We start from the raw sequence: 22,222 nt of genomic DNA, 5'->3' as shown, positions 1-22,222 counted from the left end.
TTTGTTCCAACCAAATCAAAGGATCTAAAGCTAATTTGTTTTGTTTTTCTCTTTCTTCATTTTCATCACCATCTTCACCGCAGGCAACCCACTCTGACAACGACCACCTAATTCGGCAGACACCATTTTTCCCGCGATAACTACCAGATTTGTAATATTCTTCATCATTCCTATCTTCATATTCTTTACTACCAACCCATCATTTTTCCCACTCTCTTTTATCTTTTCCTACAAACCCTATAATATGATAAAAAACCGAGTAGAAATAATGAACCTTATAACCACATCTTAATGAAATCAATGATAAAAGAGTGGGTGAATGAATGAAACAATATCATTTTTATTGAATGTTCAATCCACAATAAAATTGCCAATTACTATAAACTACATGAACTTTGAGCTACTGTAAATTAGTTTCCTAGAGTTTTTTCTCTATTTTATCTCTAAAATTTTCTTGTTGCAATAGTTTTCCCTGCTCCATTAGGTTTTCTTCTTTCTCCATACTAACTTACCATCATAGATGAAGGGAAAGAGGAAGAACCCCTCTACCAGCCGCCACAACAGAGAGAGGGGAAACCCTAATTTCTTTTGACAAAAAAGAACAACGAAAAAGATAGAAGATAATGTATTGGTGGTGATGACGATGAAGATGAATGATGAAGATTGAGAATATGAATGTGGTGGTCGTCTGAGAAAATGGTGCTTGGGGAACTAGGTGGTTGCCGGCGAAAATGGGTTGTTGTCGGTGAAAATGAATGAGAAAAAAATATGAGTATTCAGTTTTGTATCCCTAGAATTGATCGTCTTTATTTACCTACACCCGCTTGTGTTTGTCCCCCTAAAAACTTCATTTGTCCATGTATCGGTGGCCTTGATTTATTGATTCTTTTGAGTGTTGGTCAGTTAAAGGTCCCTTTCTAGTGATATTTAAAAGGATTTTTCAGTGAGAGGCCCAAAAAATGGAGGGTAAATAAGCATTACCCCCGGTCCAAAACAAAAATGAGAACCCAGTCCAAATTGTCAGGACAGCTCACACATTTCTGGTTTTTATTTTATTTATCCCTCTTTTACCCCTTCACGGGAAATTTTCGTGTTTTCTGACAATTTGACGGATGACAGCGAAACAATTAATTCCCCATACATGACGTAATGTCAGAGAAACATTCAGATGTTTTGAAAATTCAACAATGATGCCATTTTTTGACGAAATTTCAGGCAATTTTTTTGGATCCCGCCCATTAAATTTTATGTTCTTTCTCTCAATTTTTTTTTAAAAACATTCACATTTTATCTTCTTCATCTCTTTCAATCTCCAAGAACATAAATTTTCTGTTCTTTCTCTCTCTAAAAGTTTTATGTTCTTATTTTTGGACGTTCATCATTGTTATTTTGCTTCACATTTTATCTTCTTCATCTCTTTCAATCTCTAAAAACATCAAAGTGTTCTGTCTTTCTCTCTCTAAAAGTTTTATGTTCTTATTTTTCTTCTTCATCATTCTTATTTGTTTCACATTTTATCTTCTTCATCTCTAAAAACATCAAAGTACATAACCAAATGGCCAGTGCACATAACCATTCCCGGTACAGAAGAAAATTCCCAGTTCAAAAGTGTCTAGTACTGAACCAAATGGCCAGTACACGGAACAATTCCCGGTGCACAAGAAAATTCCCAGTACAAAAATGTCTAGTACATAGCTGAATGACGAGTACACAGAACAATTCCCGGTAGACAAGAAAATTTCCCACTACAAAAATGTCTAGTACATAACCAAATGACTTGTACACAGAACAATTCCCTGTACACAAGAAAATTCCCAGAACAGAAATGTCTAGTACATAACCAAATGGCCAACACACAGAACAATTCCTGGTACACAAGAAAATTCCCAGTACAAAAATGTACAATACATATCCAAAAAATGACCAGTACACTAAATAATTCCCGGTACACAAGAAAACTTCCTTGCACAAATTCAAAAAAACTACCAAAAATGAAGAAATTTGTTGAGATTGTAAAGAGATAAGAAATAAATCTGGAAAAAAGAACGAAATTTTTTGAGATTGGAGAGAGAAATTTAAAAAGATTGGAGAGAGATAAATATGTGTGGGAGAAAATAAAAAAGAAATAAGAAATAAATATGGTAAAAAGAACGAAAATGGCAAGTTGGTAAATTTTGTAATGGCAATTCTGTAAATTCGTGGACAGTACAAGGTTTAATGTCAGGTGCGTCAGACTATTTTTCAAAAAATTTCGCACTTCCCGACAAATTTTCGGTGGCAATTTTGTAAATTTATGGAAAGTACACTGTATCATGGGAGGTGTGTCAGATTATTTCTCAGAAATTTTAGAGTTTCCCGCGAATTTTTCGATGACCGTTTCGTAAATTTCGAAAAGAAGAAGGGTTTTCGGAAATTCCACCCCCACTTCCTGACCATTGGACCTGCCCCTTATTCTTTTCCTGCAGTGGACCTGCTTCTTGTTTTGGGTCAAAGATTGGCCCTTTTGCCCAACCCCTCTATTTAAAACAGGTTCATGACAGTGTTGTGTTTGGGAAAGTTTTACATGAGTTTCTCGATCGTGTTATTGGCGCCTCCGCTCATGCATCTTTTGACGTGGTGAACCTTGTTTGACTGCACTTTGTAACTAAATCTGGTCGAGTCCATCGATTACAATCGAAGACTAAAAGTAGAGTGTTTGTCTTGAGAAGAGAAGCTTTTAACCCTTTTCTAGAATACGAGAGACACAAATAATGAGGGATGCCTTTAAAACTTCTCTCGTGCTTATCATCTTTTTGATCTTATTATGAGCGTATCACTAAAAAATTCAATCAATTTATATCCACACTTGACCAACTAAAATGTTTGACTCTTATTTATTACCAGTATCACAATTGGACACTTGTTTTTTTTGCCAAGAAGAAAGGAAAAATATTTTTCGAGGTACAAAATATTATGTGAAAAGTTTAGACTTATCATTAAAACCTGAAGAAAATCCAGTTTTTGTTCGTTTCGTAACATTCATAAGGGTGATTCTAAAGGCACCGGGCCAAAAGATTGTTAGCATCCAAAAATTTTATTGACTCGGGTCAATAGCTATTGACCTGAGGTCTCTATAAGCACTGGTTTTTAATGTGGGTGACGTTCACCTTCTTTTGCTTCTTCCATCTTCTTCCAAAACAAAACTCTAGAAAAGAGTGTAACATTCTCCGACTACGACACCGAAACCTACCGGCGACCATTGAGACATGCGGCAAACCATTATCCTTTATATTTCTACAGGTTCAATGGGAGATATGCTTACTTGTGAAGTTCCTTTTACTCTGTCTTATCTTTGTCTCTCTAAAATGGCTAGCTTTGATAATAAATTCTCATTCTACTTTATCTTTTCAATATATCTTGTGATATTCTTATTAAAAAGACCAATTAAAGTTGATTCAAAACAATAACAACAATTTCATGAATGGTCCTTTAATCAACATAACCAAATAATGAATGTTCAGTTTGGTGATCCTAATGATAATCATGTTGGAATCAATTTGGATAGTATTATTTCCACCATTACTATTAATGCTTCAGAGGTTGGAGTTTCATTAAACGATGGTTCTATTCATCAAGTTGGATTTCTTATGATGGTAATCAAAGATTACTTCAAATTTATCTCTCATCATCTTCAATAAATGAAACAAATTTACCACCATTAAAACCAATTTTTTCATCAAAGATTGATCTTTTACCTTATTTGAATGAATATATGTTTGTGAGTTTTTCTGCTTCAACTGCAAATCATGGTCACATTCATAACATTTTATGATTTTATCTTGGAATTTCAATTCAATTAGTAAAACCCATCTTCGAATTCCTTCATCTGAAACTTGTGAAGATAAGATTATTATTGATTATAATATAACCGCTCATCAAAAAACACCAACTAGTTTTCTGGTTTTTGTAGCAGTAGTGCTTTTACTCAATTTCTACTGTAATAGTAAAAACAGAGGAGATGAGAAATCAGTGCGATTAGCCAAGTTCGTCATCCAAATCTGGTTTTTGTTAGAGGGTGGTGTTTTGATAATAAAGAGGTGATCGTTGTTTACGATTAGATTCATGAGATTAGGAACGATTTGGTGAGTAGAGTTCAGTTTGCTTAGAGAGAGAAAGTTTGGAATTGGAATCTATGGTTGGTTTTGTGAGAAATTGATGGAGGAGTTAGGTTTAGCTTAGAAGGAACCGGTGCCTACATAGTTGTTTGGTGCTAATAGAGAAAGGAGCGGTTGGGTCTGGTGCTAACAGAGATGGATGCTAACAACCTTTTGACCCGGTGCCTTTAGAAGCACCCCATTCATAAACACCCAAAAGAGGGTTTAGGAGGAGGGAGAGAAAAAAGCTTAACAAAGCATAACTAACCCTAAAATAGAAACCAAACGATCCCAAAAACATGTACAAGCAGCTCTAATCGTAGAAGAATGGGTGAGAGCAAAAGGATTAGGGAGAGAGAGAGAGAGAGAGAGAAAGTAAGTAGATTCATGTTGATAGGTCGAAGAAAATAGAAAGAAGGCTTAGGTTTAAATGAGGTTTGAAGACCTATTGTGAATAGTTTATTATGGATCGAAAGTGACGAAGAAGATCGAAACTTACGATTCCTTTTGATTTTGTTTTCATGGTGAAACGCAGCAGGAGATAAGGTGAGGATAGGAGAGAGATAAGGTGAGGATAGGAGTAACACAAAAGTGGCATAAAACATGAGCATGAAGATTAAAGGATAACATTCAATCAAGTGATTTTTTTAGACTAAATAATATGTATGCCTCGGAAATGTTTGTTGACTTAGTTTCTGTACCTCAAAATTTTTCTTTATGACCAGAAACATCCACCAAAAGGCAAGTGACACGCGTAAAAATTGTGCACATAACACGTCCTGAAGTGTAATAGGTGGGTCCCACTAAATTGCTCATTGTTAGCACACAAAATGCAAAATGGCCCGAACATAGGTCATTATTAACCGAATAAAGTCAGCTACAGTTGACTACAATTTGATAGAGGAAAAAGTATAAAATGCTAGAGCAGATCACGTCAACTTGGTTCACCAAATGATTGATAGTGTGACGTTAAACTCTAAAATGCTTGGAGATCTTGAGTTCGATACAGAGAGATGAAATCATTTGTTACTGAATCGAGGTTATTAAAAAAAAGAACAAATAATATAATTTATCCGATTTGTAGTTGTATGTTGATGGATTTTTTTGCCCCTTTAATTATTAGAATCGGTCACGTCACTCTTCACTATGTGGTTGGGTCTAATGTTCGGGTCAGTTGGCATTATATCTAGATGCACGGCGTACTTCAGCAGATTCAGATCATCAATATCACGTTTCCCTTTTATTTCTAGAGAGATAAAGTTAAACCTCACTCCATCTCCTCTTCACAGTCATGTCGATCTCAATTCCTTCTCGTCATCTCTTCATCGACGGAGAGTGGAGATCGCCGGTTAACAAAAAACGAATTCCGATCATCAACCCAACCACTGAAGAAATCATCGGTTCTTATTCTTTCTCGATTCTTCACTTCGATTTTCACATTTTGTTGAATTCTTACAGATCTAAACGCTTAATTTATCAAAAAAAGCTCACGATCTTCAACTTAACTGTACTAATGGAGTTAGAATTTCTGTTTTAGTTTAGTACTTTTCAGTTTAGGTTTGAGTTTGAGTATGAATTTGTGGTTACTTTCAGGAGATATACCTGCTGCTACTGCTGAAGATGTTGAGATCGCAGTTGAAGCTGCTCGGAAAGCTCTTTCGAGGAATAAAGGTAAAGATTGGTCTGCGGCATCAGGAGCTACTCGCGGCAAGTATTTAAGAGCTATTGCTGCTAAGGTATTGAGGAAAAACTTGATTTTAGTAGATTTTGATTAGATTAGTGTATTATCTAGTAGTTTGATCAACGATTTGAATCTCAATCGGAGATATTCATGGTGTTCGAAATAGAATTTCCAAGACAAATCAACTTATTTTTTTGATCTTTCAGTTAAATGAACTTGATGTGGATGACATTTGGAAGAATGTTTGAACAGTTCTTGAGTATTTTTCCCAAATGCCAAATGATTAGTTGCTAATTTGGAATCGCCGAATGGCCGAATAGAAGTTTTAATTATTTGGTGCCGTTTGACGAAAGAAAGTGTTTACTGTTGTAGTACTTTCTATTAGTTAGTTACTAGTTTAGTATCGGGGGCATGATTATGTGACATGTCATACTTCCTTGGTTTGGAGTTAAAATGATTGCCTTCTTTGCTTGTTTCGCAGATTACAGAGAGAAAGCCTCTGCTTGCTAAACTAGAAGCAATAGATTGTGGCAAGCCACTGGATGAAGCAGCATGGGATATCGTACGTTTGCAACTTGTTGGAAATTCGATCATTTCACATTAGTGTATGTTTGCCTGATCTCTGCTTTATCGTGTTTGCAGGATGATGTTGCTGGATGTTTTGAGTATTATGCAGAGCTTGCTGAAGGTCTAGATGCAAAGCAGAAGAGTCCTCTGTCCCTTCCAATGGATACATTTAAGGGTCACGTTCTTAAGGAACCTTTGGGAGTCGTTGGGCTGATTACTCCATGGTATCCAATTTTCCATTTTTCTTGAGCATATACCATCATATTTGTTTCCAATTTTGTAGTAATTAAGCTGCATCTTTCCTTTTATTTCAGGAATACACTAGTATTAAAGCATCATTTCTGCGCCCATGTTGCAATTTTCCATTTTTTTCGTTACTTGAAACTTACATGATTTAAGTTTCAAAACTGTTCCTGTGAACTCCCTGAACATTGATCAAGAACTTAAAATTTCTCATAGTTGGTGGCTTGATAAAAAAATGATAATCTCACTGCTTGATAACTAAGTAATAATTTCTATGTTTGTTTTGAAGGAATTATCCTCTTTTGATGGCTACCTGGAAAGTAGCTCCTGCCCTTGCTGCAGGCTGTGCTGCTATACTGAAGCCTTCTGAGTTGGCATCTGTGTAATGATTCCTTGAGCTAGCTCTTTATCCCTTTTCTCCTTTTCACTGCAAAAATGATGTTTTTTGCACCGCTTCATTTTATTAATAATGTAACTTTTTTTCAGGACTTGTTTGGAGTTGGGTGATGTTTGTAAAGAAGTAGGCCTTCCTCCCGGTGTACTAAACATTCTGACTGGATTGGGCTCAGAAGCTGGTGCTCCCTTGGCATCTCATCCACATGTGGACAAGGTTCTTTTCTAGTGATGTATTTGATTATTTGTCAATAAACCCTTGTGCCGTTATCCTTTTTTCAATAACCGTCAAATATTGATTAAGATTGGTTCTCAACCAGGTTGCATTTACTGGAAGCACTGCAACTGGTTCTAAAGTCATGGCATCTGCTGCTCAGTTGGTCAAGGTATGTTAATATTTTGTTATAGAACTTCCTCACGTTCTCTTTTTTCAAATGTTTTGTACTGATTCTTGGTTGTTTGGCAGCCTGTTTCCATGGAACTTGGAGGCAAAAGTCCAATTGTTGTGTTTGAGGATGTAGATCTTGATAAAGGTGAGACTCGATGGGCATTGTTACTTTATCATCGTTTTTTTCTGACGAGAGAAATATATTTAAATTTTATGTTCTTTTAACTTAATGTCAACTTGAAGCAAAACTTGAACCTGCTTGCATTCTGATTTAGTACGTTTATTTGTCAAAACAGCTGCTGAGTGGACTATTTTTGGTTGCTTTTGGACAAATGGTCAAATATGCAGTGCAACATCTCGTCTTCTTGTTCATGTAAGTATAAGAGACCGAGTCCTATTCCTTCTTTCGTTTTTCATCGGCATTACTTTTACTATATTGTGTCTTGTCAATTTCTATCATTTCCTGGACAATAGCACCGATGAAAGTACTTAATTTAGCTTACTATATTCCTGATTTGATTTTCGTAACAATCAGTAGCTGCTTGTGCTATTACTGATCGAGTAGATCCTTTGAAACCTCTGTCCGTAATCGGACCTCTTTTGGGATGACACAGGCACTTGTATATGTTTCATGTTAGATGGGCTTAATCTTAATTTTTAGAAAACCTTAATCATCCACAACGGGTATTCTTTGAAGAGGCAAAGCGGATATTTGAGGCTGTAAAGACGTAAAGTATTCAAAATATACTAAATATCATTCGAAAAATGAAAAGGGTGTTACCTCTTTCTTAGTTGAAAGGGCTGCACCTCGAGGAGCTTAAGTCTCCAACCTTGAGGCTTCGGTCTTTTTTTAAAACATCAATCATACTAGTGCACTTATCATTTTGAAAATTAAAAAAACTTAAAATTTAAAAGGAAGGCAAGATATAATGTTATATTTTAATTTTTCTTCTTCTTTTAATGTGTTAATAGCGCTATCATAATGGAGTCTTTCAACATAGAACCTGAAATAATATATTAACCCCTTCTCGTGTCAGATAACCCGCAGAAAATTTACTCCTTTTTATTGAATTATGATTTATGATATTCCACGTTTCAGGAAAGCATTGCAGATGAATTTTCAAAGAAACTTGTCAGCTGGAGCAAAAACATCAAGATATCAGATCCTCTAGAAGAAGGTTGCAGACTTGGCCCTGTTGTCAGCGGAACACAGGTACCGTAATTTTAATCAATTCATTCGGGTCCTCTTTCTTGGTCTTATTCTCTCATTTCATATTCGCACATTTAGTATGGATCAAAGAAAATCCTGACAGTTAGAACTTATACGCTGTAGTTGCTTCTCCCCTACCATACGATTGTTGTTTTATACTTTGCACAATTGATACTCAAGACCAAATCTATAATCTTATATGGCCCAACTATACACATTGACAGCTGAAATATGAAAGGCTACAAGTTCTATCAGCATAAAGGTAGACCATGAAAGATGGTAGCTTCACATGATAGCTTGTTTTAGGTATACTTGGTCGCAATCAAAAACTTGAACATACATACTGTTCTATATATTCTGCCACTCAATTCTACTTTCACTTCACAAATCCTGGTTTCAAAGCTCATATTAATTCTTAACTTGATTCGTCCATAACGTCATACGTTGTTAAATTTAAGTTACCGCGTGATGGAAAATTTTCTTTGAACTGGTATTCGATGTTAGTAGTGGCTTCCTGATAGTTAAGAAATCTCAGTGTATAGTACTAACTTCTTAGTTCTACTTTATGCATGAACAATCTGCAAATTGTCGTTGCTCTTAATGAAACCTTCTCAAAAGAGTTTGGCAGTACAAATATTAGCATAGCAAGGCTTATAGGAGGGGAAACCTTAAAAGCATCACACAGTCAAGCACAGCAAAGGATATATTGCATGGATATATTGCATGGTATTTTTTGAAGGAATTATCAATTGCATTGCGCAAAAAGCAGAGAACACTCGTATTCTTAAAAGCATTCAAATTCAATTTAAATTCCAGACGTTTCTTACAACAGATAGAAATTAGGGAAAGAGTCTGGGATTGAAATAGAGCATACGTAATCTAACTATGCTAGATTGTTGAACCAGGAGAGCTACCATACTCTTTTGAAGAATGATTTGAGCTACAATACTCGATCAGATTGCATCTAGTTGACTTCCCTTATGGAATTGTTTTCTTAATTTAATGACTGTGGTTACTGACGTAGCCTCCCCTTCATTCGTGACTATATTCCCACGAATGAACTGCCCGGCTAATATATTCTAATATTATTTCAGTACGAGAAGGTAATGGAGTTTATATCTAACGCTAAGACTGAAGGTGCAACAATTCTCTGTGGTGGAAAGCGACCGGAGGTAAACTTTCATTAGATGGTCTATATCTGCTCCACTGGAATCGAGTTTGTGGTGATAACAAATAAGATAAATTGATTTGCAGCATTTGAAAAAAGGATTCTTTATAGAACCAACCATCATAACAGATGTGAGTACCTCTATGCAAATTTGGAGGGAAGAGGTTTTTGGACCTGTTTTATGTGTCAAGACATTCTCAACTGAAGAAGAAGCTATTGAACTTGCAAATGATACCCAGTAAGTCTTCAACGGCTGGTCTATTCTAACCGATTCTTAGTTTAATGTTTAATGTTTAATGTTTCATCTTCAAAAATTATGCTCGAGATTTGATATTCGTTATCAACAGTTACGGACTGGCTGCTGCTGTTATTTCCAAGGACCTCGACAGATGTGAGCGCATGACAAAGGTAATAATTTGCCAAACTTCGATCCATAAACCATACCTTAACATGATGAGAACTCGCGTTAACCCTAAGTACATGATGAACCTTCACGAATAATATGGTTGTCACTTCTTTCTTCTCTTTCAATTGTAACAACAAAAAAGTTTACCAGTAAAATTCCTACAAAGAATAACGAAAAAGAAGACGTGATTCTACAGGCGTTCAAGGCTGGAATTGTATGGGTGAACTGCTCACAACCTTGCTTCTGTCAAGCTCCATGGGGAGGCGTAAAACGTAGTGGTTTTGGGCGTGAACTTGGCGAATGGTAATATTAACCTTCGACAATTCTTAACTAACAATTTTACAGATTCACCGAACTAACATCCATTATTTATGTTGTAGGGGGCTCGAGAACTACTTGAGTGTGAAACAAGTAACGCAATACGTTTCGGATGATCCATGGGGTTGGTACCCATCTCCCTCAAAGCTGTGAAAGAAACACTAAATCATCAAATCTTAGGTTTAGAAAAATAAATTCAGAACTTGTTCATGTGAGGTTCTTAATGTCAGAGTAAAAAAATTTGAAATGAGAAGTAGTTGGTAATACTTAAGTAATGGCCCAAAAATCTGAAACTTTGATTTTTAGAGTACTAAGATTGATCTCTGTTGTATCAATAAAGTAGATATGCTAATTTAGAATAATTTCTTTAGAAGTGGCGTAGTTAGTTTTACTTGTGAGTCTTAATTAATTGATAATTTAAATTTTAAGAGATTTTCGGGAACAAAAATGTATTTGATGAAAATATGTCATGAAGGCTTAAAAAGATGATGGTTGTCCCTTCACTCCCTTATGTAATTCTTGAGTTCATTTTGTCATGTTAAAACTACAGAGATTTCGAAGTGACTATATAATTCACGGCGGTAATTAGCTCTCTTGTATTGTAATAGTTTTCAGAAGTTCAAAGATAAAGATAAAAGGTGTTCAAAAGTCATAATTGTTTACTTACTAGAGGCTATAGCCTATAAGAAACCATTCAAGACAAGATCTATCAAGTCAAGAGATGCACAATGGTTTAACGCACAACCGTTGAGTTAAACGATTATTTTGTTATTTTCTTTTCAACCTATGAACTATAATCATCTGATTTTAGAGAAGATACACGTCAGTTGAGCTAAACGAGCATTTTTGTTAACGCGAGGTTATTTTCTTTTTAATACATAAATCATAATCATCTAACACAAATGGTTTAAACGATTAACTATTTGTAGCAATAAAGAATAACTCTTAAGTTGGCACCATTTTGAGTTTTAGAGGAGATGCATGACCCAATGAGCTATACAAACATTTTGTTGAAAGTGATGTTATTTTCTTTTCAATGTACAAGTCATAATACCATTCCTTTGACAAAAAAAGGTCATAATAACACTGGGAAACAAACATTCTGGAATTGAGTCGAGTTCAAAGTGTTCAGACCTTAGAGCAATTCCAATCCCAGTCTGTCTTAAGCTGAAAAAATCACTTTTTTACCTAAAATTTACAGCTTCAGCGCAGCTTCAAAAATTCAACTCCAATTCCAACCTTTGTTGAAGTCAAAAATTTGCGCATGTGGAAAAACGCGTGTGTGGGTTTTTTGTGAGTGTGCGAAAAACGTGTGTGATCTTGTATATGTGCGAAACATGTGTTTGAACTGTTTTCAAAATAATATTTTTTTTCCAAAGTCGGAAAATTATACAGAGACCGGTACGTTGGTGGAATGTATTTTAATTGTTAAAGTTTGAGTTTTTGTTAGACTTTAGAAACATGTCAAAACTGATTTAAAAAATTAAGAAAGAAAAAGGAGAGAAGATCTAGTCGTTAGATCTGATCAAACGACTAGGATCAATCCCAACGTGACCATTGGGAGTCCACAACGATCATGTTGGGGGACCCTATCTTAAGGTCGACTGAAGTCGTAGTTTGGAGAATGATTGGAGTTCCAGACCGAGGTCAAAGATTCAAATTTTTGGCATGTCACATGTTGCAGATGCTCTTACTCACATTACCTAGGTAGGCATAGGCTAGTAGGACGTTACCCTTGTTCACGCCTTCTCTCTCACTAACTAGAAAATGAAATGTTGTCCTCTTGTTAAATAGAAATTTCCCTCCATTACTACAACACTTGTAAATTTTGACCTAAACCTTCATCTGCTCTCTCTTTTTGGCTTATTATTCATTCTAAAAAGGTACTACCTTTATACTAATAAATAATATACTAAAATGAATTTTCTCTGTTTCTTTCTCCAGAATCCGCCACCCTAATTTTAGAGTTTTTAGGGTTCAGAAGAAAACCTTGACTCTGTTTTGATCCAGAGAGAGAAAGATGGGAAGCTCGGATGAAAATGTAATTGCTGTGATAATGGTTGGCGGACCTAAAGGTAATCTTTTTCATCTTCACTCTTCTGAGTTCTGATTGATAAAAGAACAAGTTTTGCTGCAAAAAAAAAATTGATCTTTTTGTTTTCTTTTGGGGTTTGTTTAGGTACTCGATTTCGACCTTTATCATTGAATTTACCAAAACCCCTTTTCCCTTTGGCTGGATTTCCGATGGTTCATCATCCGATCACAGCTTGCAAAAAGGTAGATAGATCCTTTTGATCTTTATATACTTGGGATTCTTCTGAAAATTGGGTTGAAATTTGTTTGTTAATTTGAAATTGACATTAATATTTGATATTATAGATCCCAAATTTGGCACAAATCTATCTAATTGGCTTATTTGAAGAGCGGGAATTTGCTTTATATGTCTCTGCCATCTCTAATGAACTTCGAGTTCCAGTCAGGTATAACATGATTTGATTTCTTGGTTACTTTTGTCTGAATCTGAATCGTCTGAATCTGTCTCGTCTGAATGCGAATCGCATTAATGAACCCAAAACCAACCTGAATCAGCTAGTCAGATATGTCAGACACCACGAGCCAGACAATAATAAATAGTATGAAATGAGGCTCGAGTTAATCCAGATCTCGAGTCAGAGTTCAGATCCGACTTAGAGGATAAACGAACACTACCTTTATTTAAAGATCATGGCTGATGCATCACTTAAACCCATTATTTCATTTATAGTGATAGTATTTAATGTTTCCTTGTGTTGATTTAGATACTTGAGGGAAGATAAGCCACATGGTTCAGCAGGTGGTCTTTACAACTTCAGGGATCTGATTATGGAAGATAATCCGGTTTGAGCCTCTTACTCTTTCCCTCTCTATTACTCTACTTGTGTAGATATTTCAAGTTGGTTCCTTGTTTTGTTAAGCTTTTAGGAATGATATAAGCGATATTGGGGTATTTGGTTCAGTCACAAAGCCAGTCGTGAACCGAGTTCTAATTCGTTCGCCTTTTCCTTTTTGGGTTTTGGCAGTCGCATATCTTTCTGCTGAATTTTGATGTTTGCTGCAGTTTTCCGCTTTCAGACATGCTAGGTACACCTCTTCCCTGTTCATCTAAGTTTAAACTGCAATTAGCTATCTATGTGTTTACGTTAATAACCAAATCAGGCATGTTCATCTATTGATTCCTTGGATTGTCTACCTTGTAATTCACACTACGTAAAAGTTGATTTTGTTACTTTCTATATATGGCTTGTACATTTTGTCATTGTCATATTTATCTTCCAAATTTGCAGAAGCTCATAAAAAACATGGTGGAATGGGAACATTCTTAGTGATCAGAGTGAGTCATATATCTTTTTTGGCATACTTCGTGCGAAGTATTAGCGCCCATCTATTTGTTTACGTCTGCATTTTTTTTCTGTAGGTTTCTGCTGAATCAGCCAACCAATTTGGCGAGTTGGTTGCTGATCCGATCACAAAAGAGCTATTGCATTACACAGAAAAACCCGAGACTTTTGTATGTAAATGAGATATGAATCAGTTGCCATTTGCTATTTTCTTGTCATAAACAGCGTTAAGATGTTTAAATGGTCGACTCTTAACCCTGTTTTTTCGTGATCTTGTGTTTTATGTTGCTCAGGTTAGTGATCAAATAAATTGTGGTGTTTACATTTTTTCACCAGACATTTTTACAGCTATTGAGGATGTTATCAAACAACGAAAAGATAGAGGTTAGTAATTGTGGGCTTCTATAATAGGTTGCTAATAGTTGCATAACAAGAAAGCATGAACACCTTGGAAGTGTATAACTAGATATTGTTTCTTATTTGCAGCTAACTCACAACGTGTTTCAAGTTATGAAGACGTCGAATCAGCAGCAGAGTATGACATTTTGCTGGTTTTTTAATTCTATTTTCTATTAAGTAACCGACATTTCCTAACATCGTTGAGTAAGCTGCTCCTCTCAAACTTCGATTCTCCCATGTATTTTCAGCAGGTCACTTCCTCCGGATTTTGTAAGGCTCGATCAAGATATCCTTTCACCACTTGCAGGAAAGAAGCAGCTCTATACTTACGAGACCCTCGATTTCTGGGAACAGATCAAAAGTCCTGGGTACGCCAAATTTTTTCGAAACCCTTTTTGACCCATCGCTTTTTGTTCTCACATTTGAAATGCAGATCACAATATGACCCATTTTCTGGAACATTTGTATTTACAGAGTATCATTGAAATGTTCTGCACTGTATCTTGCTCATTTCCGATTTTCCTCCCCCCATCTCTTGGCTACTGGAAATGGTACCACAAGTGCTACCATTGTTGGTGATGTTTATGTTCACCCGTCCGCAAAAGTACATCCCACTGCAAAGGTATTCTTTTTCTTTCATGCTGAAACTGCGTAGGATGGCATTTTTTCCGATATCTTGGGACTTCTAGCTCATATAACTTCAAGTTATGGACGAATCATATTATTTCACGGGATACTGAGTTTACTTGAGCTTTAGACTTGGGAGTAGTTGGAACATAACTGCAAGTTATACAAGCCTTATTCATGGGGTCCACGGTTGCATCTTCTTGAATATATTTTTGTTTTGTGGGTAGTCTTGGACCTTTTTATTTGACCTTCTGAACTGAAAGCAATATGCTATAACAGCTTGGTCCCAACGTTTCGATTTCTGCAAACGCTCGTATTGGAGCTGGAGTGAGACTTATCAATTGCATAATCTTGGATGATGTAGAGATCAAGGTACGGATCAGAGTTATGGTAATATATGAAACCCAAGAAGGATTTATAGACTGATATGAGTGTCATTCGATGTTTTGTGACAGGAAAATGCAATTGTTATCCATTCAATTGTTGGGTGGAGGTCATCAATAGGAAAATGGTCTCGCGTTCAGGCAAGTCCCCCTCTCTCGCTCTCTCTGGGTCTTCTCCAATTTCGATGATACATTGCTTTTGTTTATATTCTCATTTAATTTACTAGTTCAGGCTGAAGGAGATCACGATTCGAAACTTGGGATAACCATTCTCGGTAATCAATGATTTCTTATACTACATTATGATCAATTCTTTAGCTTTTAAGGGGATATTTCAGAGTTAGTGATGTGGTGTACTCAGATACAATTTTTTTGAATATGTTTGTATTTTTGTGCAGGAGAAGCAGTAACTGTCGAAGATGAAGTTGTAGTAACTAATAGCATTGTTCTCCCAAATGAAACTCTTAATGTAAGTGTAGCTGATGATATCATTCTATAACAACATGAAATGTTAAAGCTTGATTCCGAAATATCGGAAAAACATTTTTGTCCCTACAAGTTTGTTTTAGTTGAAGTAGCTGAATACTCCGAGTATGTAAAATTGATCTATTTCTACTACTAAATGAAAGTTTTTTTTTTGGGAAATTGACTACGATCTATGTCCGACAGTCATTACATTGGTGTTGATACATCAAAGACGTGATAAGCACGATACTGCCGAATAAAAACTCTTACAAAGAACGGGCCTATAGCCCAACTAAACTATGGCCTAAAGCCCAACAACATTATTTATACCTTAATAACCCAAGTTCAATGAAAGTTTGATCATATTTTTCTTCACTTCAACTAGTCTTAGAGTGAAGAGCTAATTTCATTACAATTCAGTAATTCACCACTATAAGTGTACAAAAATGTACTCCGTTATACATCCATATCACTCCTATACTACTGGTTTTGGACCTTCCACTACAACATTAAAGATCACATACCCTAATTTCTAGCAGATACCCTGTGTTCTTCCCAATCAACAAACTCATTTGGAGGGAACACAAAGCACCAAAATTCTCTTCCCATGTTCTCCATCGATATACACTCTTCGTTGCTTTGTGTCAGAATTAAGAAAGAAAGCCTCCTGCTAAGTCCTCCATCATTTTCTACAGATTTACCTCTGTCAGATTGCACCCGTATATATTCGATCTCTCTTATAGTTAATGCACCTACTAATTTGCTTGGCCGATTTCAAGTAGTTTGAATATAAGCCAGAATAGAGATGGAGCCTGAAAAATGACCCTAACAGCAGTCTGACTTATAATCCAAGGATGTTTATTAGTTTTTGGAATTTCAAACTCATGACTGTGGCTTCAATTCCAATTTGAAGGCCTGCAACTCCATGGGGGATATGACTACATCTCCCTCTTGTGTAACTTCTCCCGACTGTCCATACCCAAGAATCTCAGCGTCATCATGTAAGAGATTTAAGGAAGTTGCTTTGGCATTCACGACAGAAAGATCCTTGAGAATCGAGAACAGATTAATAGGCTTATCAGCTACTTTCGAACACTGGGTCCCGCCTTTCCGACAGTAACTAGCATCCCATTGCCGTCTGTGTAGGATTAAAACATGTCTAGGGCCTTCGACGGGCTTCTGATAATATTTCACAGGATGCGGAACCTTGAAGCCCACTATATGCAAGTCGCATGGTAATGAAGCTGACAAAGGAGAAAACAACATTGTGGGTGGTTGAATAGATGTTACCTGTGGTTTTTTGGCTATGAATATTTGCATTGGGTAGTCCAAGTGGGCTCCGACACGATGGGACAGAAGAGAAGGGTTAAGGGGCATGGAGGTTGAAACAGCATCGGAAGTGGAGATGTTTGATTCTGTAAGCATGTGGAAAACTACGTTCATTGGGCGATTATCCATCACACCTTGTCCAAGACCACGATTATCGTCTCTGACTAAACGGCGATCCAACATAACCTCTAGCCAACCATTTTTTAGGCTAGCCACACCCAGTGATTGTCGAGAATGAACAGAAAACCGATGACCATTTGAGCCTTGAAGAAAGGCAAGAGAAGGCATTGGGTAGTAATTTCCTTGCAGAGGGATCTTATCGTATGTCTCTCTTCGACTCATCTGGAAGCCATTCAAATCAGTATAGAAAACTCGTCCACTGTCAGTATCTGTCTTGAATCTAGCTATCAATTCCTTGTCATTGAAATTGTGGTTAACTAACTCGACATGGTATTCCTTTTCGATGAGAAGCTCCTGAACTGTATTTTCTCCATTATAGATTCGGGTGCTATGAGAGATGGGGGATTGACTGTATTCTGTCCGAGGATAACAGTAAAATTCTTGCAGCAGAGAGCCTTCTGATATCACCATTTGCCCACCAGTTTGTATTACAGACTGAGCATCACCAGTGGGTTTAAATAGGTAAGCACCACTTCCCTCACTAGAGTACATGCCAATCTCTTCTTCCACTAGGGTTTGGACACCATTCTTGTTTACTTTTTGCAACAACCCAAGCTTAGCATCAAAGGTGAGTGTGTGACGGCGATTCCTGAGTTCCACTGTATCCCCTTCTAGCCTTGAGCAAGCATATGGGCTTGGACACGGCGACAGTTTGGACTCGGTGATAAACTTGAGTTTCGCGGGTTTGGCTGGTTCACAACCAACAAACCCAGTGGCAATGTAATAGGTTTTCAACCCCAAGGCAGGAACTGATGCTTGCCAGTAGAGACGATGCCTCCCAGTAAAAATATTGCTACTATCATGCTGCCACTCAGGAGCAAGTTGACTTTTTAAGCAAGACCCGTTCGAATCAAGAACAGTTACATCTGGCTTGTCAACAATAATCATCACAATCTCATCTCTTGTTTGCTCCAGAGGATTAAAGAAAACCACTGAATATGCACTTCCTTTGGGAGCATTGATCGATTTATGCACTGGTTGGACATCATACCTTGACCTTTCCTGTTCTGGCTCAAACATTGAGAGATTCTCTTCCAATTCTTCATGGTGAATTCCTAGTAGAAATTCAACAGCTTTGGACATAAAATCCTGCAGATCCTGAAGAGAAGAATGCATCCGGGTTCCATAATCCTCAACCACATGATTCTTAGCAGTTCCAGTTACCCCATCATGATGCTGAAAAAGGGCTAGATTCCTCCTTGCATTTGTCAACTTGTAGGAGAAATTAATTGGGAGCTTCTCACAGGATGATCTCTGACAGTATCCTAGCAATAAAGCAAGCATAATTTCCGAAGCACGGAGTGTCTGTTCTAATACTCGATCGACTGCTTTAAAAAAGGGCCTAGAAACATAATAACCGCTCCAGTAGTCCTGTTGTCGATCAGCATAGGTAAAGAAATCACCTGATAAGGAAGGGAAACCTCCAGTCATTCCCGAACCAACCTCACCAGGACGTGAGTAATTTATTCTTTCAGCCTCCTCACGGACGGTAGTGAAGTAGTCGTTGAGAGTCCCAAATTTGGCTTCCGCATTGAGTTGAGGATTTGAGTTGATAAAATCAAATAACATTTGGTAATTTCTAAACTGAGCTTCTGCTTCCTCACTGTTGATATAACGAAAATCATCTCCTAGAGGAATTAGAAGAGTGTTTGTCCTGTAAAGAGTTGATTTCTTCTTGTATTGATCTAATAGTTTTAGTGCTCGTTCCTTCACATTGCCCTGGTTTGTCTCAATTGGATTTTGACCCCAAGGGCAGAGCTCATACATAGATCCCCGCATTCGAGCAAAGTCAAACTGACAACAAATAGCAGGCTCAGGACCACATGTATGTGGAATATCATAAGAATAGAAAGGCATCATGTGAACAAAAATGTCAGTAGTTTCTTCAGAATCCCAGCTCTGTCTCCACGTGAACTCCAAATTCTTTTGGAGAGCTAGCTCCTTCTTCAATTCGTAGTGTGTTCTTTGAATAAGCATGTTCTCAAAACCCATCCGCCTTAGCAGATATGCCATGGTAGATGAGTAACCAAATGGATCTATCGCCCAAGAATTTTTCGGAACAACCCCAATCGTTGCATTTAACCACATATTACCCTCTGTCATCTGACACACGAAATGCAAAAAACTATTAGTATGATCTATGAATCATTGCATTTTCAGACACTAATCCACTCTATAGAAATGAAACAGCATAGCTTTCTACTAGTCTATGAACCAACAAGCAAAGCAAATATTAATCAACCTCCACATACAATGAGACAACTACATCATGACCTACGTGTTTAATACTACTGGATGCTGAAGAAAATCGAAGAGAACTTTTTCAAACTAACAATAGAAAAGGTTAAACTGTAGAGTGATAAATATGGCTCGCCTAACATACCTGCTCGATGATAGCAAAGTAATGTGAATTAGCCTGCAAAAGTAAGAAAATGAAAGCAGATTAATAAGGCAATCAACGGTAAGTTAGTAACCTTGACTTGACTACCATGAATGGTTCAAAAAAGCATTAGATGATAGTGCCATCTTCATAGTTCAAATGAATGAAAGCGCTGATGCTATATTGCTTCCCTTCCGCTTTCACAATGCAAAACGACATTCAACTATTTGATCGGTGTAGTCCAATGGTAAATTACTACTAGTAAAGAAACTTTATTATAAACCAATGCCACAAGAAAAGTAAAGGCGTAATTTGGAGGGAGAAAATACGAGAGCTTAAGACTACAGATCCTTGAAGAAAAAAGCAATGTAATGCTGCACGTCGACTTTACAGTTACCTCATCATTCATCACCCAACCACCTCCGACAATTTCTAACTGTCCATTTTTCACTAAACGGATGAAAGATTCCATTTTAGCCTCTGATGCATCCGTCCACCATCTTTGCAGATATGACATCTCTTCCCATATAAACTTGCGACGAATGTCCTACAAGTTTAAGTTCAAATAAGAAGTGTTCATTCATTAACCATCACTAAATAAAATTCATGAATCCCCAAAATTTCATACTATTTCTTAATTCATTTGCAGGTTTACAAGCCCACTTGCTTATATATCCAATACATTATTATTAAAAAATCCATTGTATACGTATTTGTGTTATGCTTTTGGTTTAAAAAAATTCTCAAAAGTATATGTATCATTCTAACAGTATAACTAGATACTCGTTATCCAGTTCAACAAAAAAAAAGATACTCGTTATCCAATAACACTTAATTATTCGCTTCAAAACACAACAAAATCACATAAGCAGACAGAATTAGTATAAAAATCATTCGGACAGACTCTACCTGAAGCGAATCTAAAAATCAACCCAAAACAATAATTCTGACGAGTCACACATCGCGATTCAAACGATAATAAATATTCTAAAATCTGATTTGTGTCAATTCAGACATTTCAACATCATTTATGAATAAATTTCTAAATTTTTTATCCAAACACATAAAATTGGAAAAAAAAAATTTAACACAAGAAAACAATCTAACTATACCAAATTAGGGTTCATAAATGTTTTCACCTTAGAGAGAGAATCCACAATAGTATCAAGTATATGTCTAGATTGTTGTTGATAATATTGTTCAACAGTCAATTTCCAACCAGGATCATTATGTGAATGAGGAACAACTAAAATCTTCAATTTCTCAGTATCCCATTCATTTCCTTTATAATTCACTCTCCATCCTTGTTTCCAAGGTCCTCCATCAATATCCAAGAACTCGATCTTATCATACAAATCCTTGGTCGTAATATCAACAACACCAACACCAACATCAGAACCAGAATTACTACTACTTCGATTTGAAACACTAGGTTTTCGATGATGAATCGGGGTTGTTGTTTCGAATTTAGAGTGAGGAGAAGAAGAAGGAAGAGAAATTGGAATACCGTATCGGAAAACAATGATTAAGAAGAAAATGAAAGAGATCGATAAACCTATGTAGATGAAATTTGAGAAGATGAAATCGATTAAAGAAGTTTTACGGCGAGATTTACGAGGAAGTTTTGATCTGGTGAATGAAGTAGGGAGAATAGGGTTTGTTTGTCCACTACTACGGCGGCTACCGGAGTAGGTGGAGACGAACGCCATTAGAGAGAAGAAAATGTTAATAGAGGTACACTGACGTACTTGCTACTGCATTTATCAATTACTGACTTCCGCAATCTGTAGGTCTCGGATCGCTCGGTCCGAGGTCCATAGAGAGACTGAGAGTGCCAAGAAAGGGTGGGTGGGTCAAGTCAAGAGCAAAAGCACGACGTGCCTTTTAAGACACCTTTTTCGATTATAAGAGCAACTCTAATGTACGGGTTCGAACTCCCAATTTGGGGTTGAATGATATATTGGGGCTGGGCGTCCCTCCCCTCCAGGCTCCCAGACACTCAGGGAGTCTAGCCCTGGTACCTCTCTAGTTGGAGCTCCTCGCGGTTAAGATGAGGCTCCCAAATTTGAATTTAGTGACCCAACTACATTGGAGTTGTTGTAAGGGGATTAATATTTCTTTCTTGTTTTTCTTCGACGAAATGAGACTATGACTAGGTTATGTTGTTGGACAGGATTTAGAGAGAATTTCTCTCTCCAATGCTCGACCACATACCTCTACTAAGATTAAGTCAGGATTGTGGCAGGATCATTATTAATTTTGATGCATTCTTGTGTACCAAACGCGATTCCAGAATAAATTTTCGTGATTGCATCTTGCAAAATATGTTATGCAATATTGCACACCCCATATGGATCATGTGCACTTAACATTACCACATTAGTGGTATGGTGTATTTTGCATTTTGGCCTCTATAATGTGACATTTTCACATTCAAACCACATCAACTACTTTTTTTTTTTTTTTTTTTGTTGAATACCACATCAACTACTTAGTTCATCAAAAACAAAAAAAAAAAAAAAAAAAAAAAAAAACAAAAAAACCACATCACCTACCTGAAATTAATTTTTAGCTA

The 22,222-nt window shown here is 36.7% G+C and overlaps 3 protein-coding genes across 7 annotated transcripts; 2 read left to right on the top strand and 1 right to left on the bottom strand.

The window, feature by feature from the left end:
* The first annotated feature begins 5,276 nt into the window (after positions 1–5,276).
* LOC147563087 (aminoaldehyde dehydrogenase 2, peroxisomal) lies at positions 5,277–10,955 on the top strand. The gene is made up of 15 exons (XM_086634687.1): positions 5,277–5,533; positions 5,727–5,869; positions 6,296–6,376; positions 6,457–6,605; positions 6,914–7,006; positions 7,111–7,234; positions 7,338–7,403; positions 7,484–7,550; positions 7,702–7,778; positions 8,505–8,618; positions 9,710–9,787; positions 9,870–10,021; positions 10,131–10,191; positions 10,386–10,492; positions 10,570–10,955. Exons 1-15 carry the CDS (start codon positions 5,425–5,427, stop codon positions 10,658–10,660), a joined length of 1,512 nt encoding a protein of 503 aa, XP_086490813.1. The 5' UTR covers positions 5,277–5,424; the 3' UTR covers positions 10,661–10,955.
* Positions 10,956–12,238: 1,283 nt separating this feature from the next.
* LOC147563086 (uncharacterized) lies at positions 12,239–15,938 on the top strand. 5 transcript variants are annotated; one of them, XM_086634550.1, is made up of 16 exons: positions 12,239–12,328; positions 12,452–12,582; positions 12,687–12,784; positions 12,887–12,987; positions 13,306–13,384; positions 13,567–13,627; positions 13,831–13,877; positions 13,962–14,054; positions 14,178–14,268; positions 14,371–14,419; positions 14,535–14,651; positions 14,758–14,905; positions 15,190–15,282; positions 15,366–15,434; positions 15,526–15,568; positions 15,692–15,938. In XM_086634550.1, exons 2-16 carry the CDS (start codon positions 12,528–12,530, stop codon positions 15,790–15,792), a joined length of 1,245 nt encoding a protein of 414 aa, XP_086490676.1. In that variant the 5' UTR covers positions 12,239–12,328; positions 12,452–12,527; the 3' UTR covers positions 15,793–15,938. The 5 variants fall into 5 exon arrangements, with proteins under 5 accessions (XP_086490676.1, XP_086490651.1, XP_086490667.1 ...); XM_086634525.1 differs by having other exon boundaries at positions 14,532–14,651; XM_086634541.1 differs by having other exon boundaries at positions 12,242–12,390; positions 12,482–12,582; positions 14,532–14,651.
* A 164-nt stretch (positions 15,939–16,102) lies between these two features.
* Positions 16,103–21,870, bottom strand: LOC147563085 (alpha-mannosidase 2-like). The gene is made up of 4 exons (XM_086634503.1): positions 20,787–21,870; positions 20,045–20,194; positions 19,651–19,683; positions 16,103–19,370 (listed from the first exon to the last, which is right to left on the bottom strand). The coding sequence occupies exons 1-4, from the start codon at positions 21,354–21,356 to the stop codon at positions 16,641–16,643; spliced, it is 3,483 nt and encodes a 1,160-aa protein (XP_086490629.1). The 5' UTR covers positions 21,357–21,870; the 3' UTR covers positions 16,103–16,640.
* Between the last annotated feature and the right edge of the window lie 352 nt (positions 21,871–22,222).

Source organism: Eschscholzia californica, unplaced genomic scaffold (genome assembly GCF_041429995.1).
Source record: "Eschscholzia californica isolate CP2 unplaced genomic scaffold, dmEscCali1.0.p SCAF_1, whole genome shotgun sequence".
NCBI classification, from domain to species: domain Eukaryota; kingdom Viridiplantae; phylum Streptophyta; class Magnoliopsida; order Ranunculales; family Papaveraceae; genus Eschscholzia; species Eschscholzia californica.
This window is presented reverse-complemented; position numbering and strand designations above follow the sequence as displayed.

Bases quoted from the DNA above. Each gene is read 5' to 3' on its own strand.
- LOC147563087 (XM_086634687.1), top strand. From the start codon at position 5,425: ATGTCGATCTCAATTCCTTCTCGTCATCTCTTCATCGACGGAGAGTGG. The intron at 6,606-6,913 runs GTATCCAATTTT...TTTGTTTTGAAG, and splicing joins GTTGGGCTGATTACTCCATG to GAATTATCCTCTTTTGATGG. The intron at 8,619-9,709 runs GTACCGTAATTT...ATATTATTTCAG, and splicing joins CTGTTGTCAGCGGAACACAG to TACGAGAAGGTAATGGAGTT.
- LOC147563086 (XM_086634525.1), top strand. From the start codon at position 12,528: ATGGGAAGCTCGGATGAAAATGTAATTGCTGTGATAATGGTTGGCGGA. The intron at 14,420-14,531 runs GTATGACATTTT...ATGTATTTTCAG, and splicing joins GACGTCGAATCAGCAGCAGA to CAGGTCACTTCCTCCGGATT. The intron at 14,906-15,189 runs GTATTCTTTTTC...ATGCTATAACAG, and splicing joins AAGTACATCCCACTGCAAAG to CTTGGTCCCAACGTTTCGAT.
- LOC147563085 (XM_086634503.1), bottom strand. From the start codon at position 21,356: ATGGCGTTCGTCTCCACCTACTCCGGTAGCCGCCGTAGTAGTGGACAA. The intron at 19,684-20,044 runs GTAACTGTAAAG...TTACTTTTGCAG, and splicing joins GTTGGGTGATGAATGATGAG to GCTAATTCACATTACTTTGC. The intron at 19,371-19,650 runs GTATGTTAGGCG...TTCGTGTGTCAG, and splicing joins ACTTTGCTATCATCGAGCAG to ATGACAGAGGGTAATATGTG.